This window comes from Arachis hypogaea, chromosome 10, assembly GCF_003086295.3.
Source record: "Arachis hypogaea cultivar Tifrunner chromosome 10, arahy.Tifrunner.gnm2.J5K5, whole genome shotgun sequence".
Classification (NCBI taxonomy): domain Eukaryota; kingdom Viridiplantae; phylum Streptophyta; class Magnoliopsida; order Fabales; family Fabaceae; genus Arachis; species Arachis hypogaea.
This window is the reverse complement of record NC_092045.1, coordinates 111,546,416-111,552,386: the sequence shown is the minus strand read 5'-3', so window position 1 is coordinate 111,552,386 and position 5,971 is coordinate 111,546,416. Positions and strand designations below refer to the sequence as shown.

General features: G+C 31.4%; 1 protein-coding gene across 1 annotated transcript; it reads left to right on the top strand.

Annotated features, from left to right (window-relative positions):
• The first annotated feature begins 369 nt into the window (after positions 1–369).
• Positions 370–2,775, top strand: LOC112716595 (aluminum-activated malate transporter 8). The gene is made up of 5 exons (XM_025768525.3): positions 370–633; positions 740–880; positions 1,124–1,494; positions 1,560–1,703; positions 2,044–2,775. Exons 1-5 carry the CDS (start codon positions 411–413, stop codon positions 2,629–2,631), a joined length of 1,467 nt encoding a protein of 488 aa, XP_025624310.1. The 5' UTR covers positions 370–410; the 3' UTR covers positions 2,632–2,775.
• Positions 2,776–5,971: the final 3,196 nt, after the last annotated feature.

Sequence of the window (5,971 nt, the reverse complement as noted above, 5' to 3'; positions counted from 1 at the left end):
TTATTTATTTTACCTTTCTTATGCCCGAACACTAGGTACTAAAGAGTTTAACTTTTAGAACTAAACTATTCCTAGGTTAAGGTACAGATCCTTTCCATGTATGTCATCTCTCACCACCAGTGTTTTAATTTGTTTGGAACATGTTATTATTATTATTTTGGTTAGTGATGAGATGAGTTCCTAAAACTCAAGTCATGGGCATTTTGTACTTAATTACTTTAAATATTTATTATTATAATTTTCCGTCACAACAAAAAGACTGCAATCACAAATTAATAATAAAAAATTAAAGTTTTGTATAGTTGCATTAAAATCATGTCCTATAAATATCATTTGTTCCTCAAGCTTTCATTTGCACCACTTCATAGACACATTAATTTGTTTCTTTGCACATTATATTGCTAACAGGCATGGATAGTGGTGGATTCTTCAAATCCAACGTTATGAATGTTGCAAAAAGCATAAAGAAGACTGGGAAAGATGACCCTAGACGAGTGATTCACTCGTTAAAAGTGGGACTCGCTCTCACTTTGGTCTCATTGTTCTACTACTCAAGGCCTCTTTATGACGGTTTCGGAGTTGCCGGAATGTGGGCGGTTCTTACCGTCGTTGTAGTCTTCGAATTCACCGTAGGTAAGTATTTTAACAGACTAGTGTTATTAGTTCAAATAATATATTAATCACTTAACATTTATCTTATTAAGAATAATATGAGAATATGTTTGGTTGGTGTATGAAGGTGGAACTCTAAGCAAGGGTCTAAATAGAGGATGTGCCACACTATTAGCCGGTGCTTTAGGGGTTGGAGCTCAGCATTTAGCTATTGCTTTTGGAAAAAAGGGAGAACCCATTGTCCTTGGAGCCCTTCTTTTCATTCTAGGTAACAAAATAAATGAGAAAAATCAGGTACACTTGACTTTACGTAAAGTTAATAACTGATAGTCGTTAGATGAAAATTTAGTTAAATCAATTAAAGTATCTAACGGCTCTCAATTATCAACTTCATGTGAAGTCGACTGCACCTAAGTTTCCACCTATATATATATATATATAAAAGAAATGATTAGTTGATGATAGCATAATACTAATTGTGGGTTAATTTGCATGAATTGTATTATTGCAGCGGCAGGGGCAACGTTCTTGAGATTTTTCCCAAGAATCAAGGCAAGATATGACTATGGAGTGGTGATATTTATATTGACGTTCAGTTTAGTAACAGTGTCAGGATTCAGAGTGAATGAGATATTGGAGCTTGCTGAGCAGAGACTCTTAACAATCTTGATTGGTGGAGCCACATGCATGGTTGTCTCAATATTGGTTTGTCCAGTTTGGGCGGGTCAAGAGCTTCATAACTTGGTTGCTTCCAACATACAAAAGCTTGCCAATTACCTTGAAGGATTTCAAGCAGAATATTTTCAAGACAAACAAAAATCTAAGTCATCTCTTCAAGGATATAAAAGTGTTCTTGGTTCTAAAGCATCTGAAGAGTCCTTGGTGAGCATGCATATTCTTTTTCTTTTTCTTTTCATTCAACATTATTGTGATCAAATATTCCACAGGGGAATTTGGCGAGGTGGGAGCCTGGACATGGAGCTTTTCGTCTTCGTCATCCATGGAAGCAGTACTTGAAGCTTGGTGCACTTGCTAGAGAATGTGCTTACAAAATTGAAACTCTCAACACCTATCTTAACCCTGAAATCCAAGTAATAATTAATTGTTATTTTTTTTAAGAATAAATTACTATTTGTACTTATAAAAGATACAAACACGAATAAATATACCTATATAAAAATAAAATTACAATTATAATTATAGCATATGGTTTATGTGTGCTAAAAATACCTAAACAAACTAATTGGATAACCAACGTTCGGGTACTTTTGGCACACGGAGGCCATCTTCCATAGTTATAGTTATCGTTTTATTTTTATATGTACATTTGTCAATGTCTTTATCTTTTATGGTACAAATGATAATTTATTTTTTTTTTATTTTTAATAGCAAAAATGCTAAAAGCAAACTAATTCGTTGAATATACTTCAGGAATGTATGGAATTAAGGTGTAAATTTGAAGAACCATGCAAAATAATGAGTTCAGAGTCAAGCAAAGCACTGAAGGCAATATCTTCATCAATGAAAACAATGACGGCTCCTTCCGCCGCTAAATGCCACATAGAAAATTCTAAAACTGCCACTAAATTACTCAAAGTTGCACTGGAAACAATTTCACTAGAGGATGCTCAACTCATAGCTATAATCCCAGTGGTCACCATTGCATCAATACTAGAAGAAATCACTAAGACAGTTGAAAAGGTTTATGATTCGGCTTCCGAGCTTTCTAATTTAGCGCATTTCAAGAACGTTGAATCAAATGTCTCGCCGGAGAAGCAGCCACCACCGCACCTACTCCACCGTGGCACCATAAACCCTCTTGTGGTGGACATTGCTAATAATAATAATAATAATAATAATAATAATAATAATAATAATAATGACCAAATTGAAATAACTATCCATGACATAATAAGTTCTGAATCGCCTGAAAAGGTAGAAAATGCACCACCAAAATCTTGTGCAGAAAATGCACAATCAAACTCTTGTGCAGTTGTAAATATAATTGTATGTCATTAATTAACTACTTGAGTGAATAGCATCCAACGAAAAATTTTACTTACAAAAATAATTTGTTTACTTGGCATTTTTATTAAACAAGAAAAAGAAGAAGTAACAGCTAATGGCTATGATCTCAGCCCCATTTTGGTGCTTTGCTTTTCATGTTGTATGAGAAGACTTTTGTTTATGTATTTGTTTTGTGCCATTTGACAATATTTTTCATTAAAAAGTCACAAACAAAAGTGCATGAAATCAAGTTGTTGAAACAAGTTGAGAAAAAGGGTGGGGAAAATGAAAGGGTAAAAGGGAACAAAAGTATATTTACGTACGTTGGACAGAATACGAATATGTATGATAAATGTACGTACGAATTAATTAATGATGCAAGTATGTTAATTTAACAGCATACCAAAAAAAATGATGCTGTTTTAGATGCTTAGCTAAATTGGGTATATTTGGCCAAAGTTAGAGAGAAATATTTTTGGAACATTACAATCATCCTTGTATATTTTACTAAAACTCAATCTATTAATTGTGAGAAAGTCTCACAGACCAGCATTTTTATAAAATGTGCTGATTCCTTAGCATTACTGATTAATTATTTTGGTCATTTTTAATTTGTTGTTTTTGACTATTATGTTAAACTCTTGTTTATCACTTTAAAGTGAATTGGTTGTAATAAGCATCTATTTTTTAGTGTATAAATGATAACATATCTTGATCTCATGACTAGTCGATTTTACAATTTACATGGGCATTGTGATTTTGCCTTGTTATGCGTAAAAAAGAATAAAAATAAAGAAGTGGTAGTAGTAGTGTAGTACATTATTGTGTTCTGTCTTCCAATAACAGAGACAAGCAGCGCAGGGAATAGAATAATACAAGAGCTAAAGACATGTCAAAAGCCGAACATTCTCCTGTTACTAAATCACTTGGATCTTAAAAAACGACGTGGAAACCTTAAAACATTAATATAATAAGAAAAGGTAATTAAATGCATGAATTTCCCAAAAGTATATTCGGAAAAGATGCTCCAAGTTCAGTACAGCTTTTGACCCCTTTCCCCCTCATATAATTTGCTAGAAATCGGAAATCAAAGAGACAATGTTGACTTTGGCAGTTTCTTTACACAGTTTTAATGATTCTCTTTATGGTAGCTTGCAAGAGCATGAGCATGACCAATCTAGTAGGGGGGGTGGGGGGTGTTGGAAACAGCTCAAGTCAAGTTAGACTTTGTTTTTAACGGGTCTGATCTGTTATGTAGTTAATTGGCCTGAATTTTATTTGCAATTTATTATAAAATTTTTTTAAAGTATTAAACTTGATCTGTTAAAAGGCTTGATTTAAAAAAAATATTTTTTAATAAACATATTTATATGTAATATATTATATTTAATATTTATAAAAAATTTTAAATTTTAAAATATTTAAAATATACAAAATTATTTATAATTAAATATAATAAATTTAAAATATCTCATAATTTTGTTAATAATAAAAAAATTATTTATATATATAATTATGTATTAATAGGCTCAAGCAGGTCTGACAGACCAATAAGACTAATTAGCGAGTTTGGGCCTGATCTATTTAAGAGGTTGAGCATATGCCTATTTTATAACAGGTCAGGTCAAGTCAAGCCAAACACAGGCCAAATTCCCTGACAGGTCGCTTGGCCTTTTTCCACTCGTGAGTATATGTAGGCGAGTGAATAACCAACCCATTGTATCCTTATATATGAATGTATGTAGACACTACAAATTGTACATAACATTTGATTCGTATTATTACTACTAGAAGAAGATTCACATGTATTTATCTTCATGTTAAGTTGATAATCGAAAATTATTGGTTGGTTTAATAGATTTAACTAAATTATGATTTAATGATTTTCGACCATCAATTTCACATAAAGAATTTATATAAAGATAACTGCATGTAATTAGTTTTAAACACATTCAAATAAACACTAATATAATTGAACATTGAAGTGTTTTTAACAGATACACACGCTGTCTCTGTATGGATGAATGCTTCCGTTTCTATAATTTATTGGACAAAATATGTTTCTATAAACACACATAGATCACCAACTTTTATTAGTTCCCATCCCTCTAGCTAATAAGAGTAAAAACTAAAGAGACTGCTAAAAAAAGTAGTGCATGCGTTTATTTCTGTACAGAAACACTTACTAGTACAGAGTAGCAGAAGCAAGTATGGGCAAATAATAATAACAATAACAGATTATTAATCCCAACCATAAAGTATTAGAGGATTCCAGTACATACCTGATACGAACCATACCAACGTGGAAGAAGTTATCTTGAAATTAAACCTAAATTGTTAGTTAGAGACTTGACCAATGGAAACCACTTGCATGCACCATAAAATTAAGAGTTATGACAGGTAATCAATAAATTTTTTGAACAACATGAATAATGGGTGCTAAAATTTACTTAATTCAAGTAAAACACATTATATTCTAAATTACTCACCTAAATCTTAAAATTAGAATAATAATCCGCACATTTAGGAATTGAACATCCAATATATCCATTATTCACATTGTTTAATATTTTCATTTTCTATCTATACTTTTCCTAAAACTAATTGAGCAGTCATTATTTATTATTCCCTCTCTCTTAGAACTTAGAAGAATGAGTATTTTAATATGTTTGATTTTGAAAAAGAAAATAAATAATAAATATACTTTGCATGCACGTGCACCGCACGCTATTTAATGGTGGGATGTGAAATTTTTTTTTTATGCATATATACATAAAGGTAACTTTGTCATTGGCATGCATAATAACTTCAATGTATGTACTTAGCCATCGGCAAAAACGAAGTCTCTTTTTTAATTTCTGAGAGTATGTTATGTGCATTAGTCATGATTTGCTCAGATGGTATATAATATAATATAAGATGTCAACTTGACATTTCACAAAGAATATCTTGCTGGTCACTGGTCAAAAGTTAATTAGCTAAAGGAACAAATTAATTAACGGACTTGTTCTCATCGGATAATAATAATAATTAAAAAAAGTTATTGTAAAAATGACTAAATGGTAGCCTGTGAATTTGCCTGGGCTAGATATCCTAGACTAGTAAACTCCAGCTTGATTATCATTGATTTACTTTCAGCTCCAATCGCTTAAAGAAATTTTCAATTACATTAAAAAATAAAAAATTAAAAATCATTGAATAGTTGAGATTTTTATCCTTGTTCCATGATCTGGACATAACATCATAAAGTTTACCAAAAAAAAAAAAAGGAACAATAAATCCTTGTTCCTTCTCAAATGCTATAAGACCATTTTCATATTCGTGAATCTGAGTCGTAACATTTTACTTCGTA

What these genes read in the sequence shown, in the direction of transcription:
- LOC112716595 (XM_025768525.3), top strand. Translation starts at nt 411, where the DNA reads ATGGATAGTGGTGGATTCTTCAAATCCAACGTTATGAATGTTGCAAAA. An exon ending in AGTCTTCGAATTCACCGTAG is followed by an intron (nt 634 to 739) that starts GTAAGTATTTTA and finishes TGGTGTATGAAG; the next exon opens with GTGGAACTCTAAGCAAGGGT. An exon ending in ATCTTAACCCTGAAATCCAA is followed by an intron (nt 1,704 to 2,043) that starts GTAATAATTAAT and finishes AATATACTTCAG; the next exon opens with GAATGTATGGAATTAAGGTG.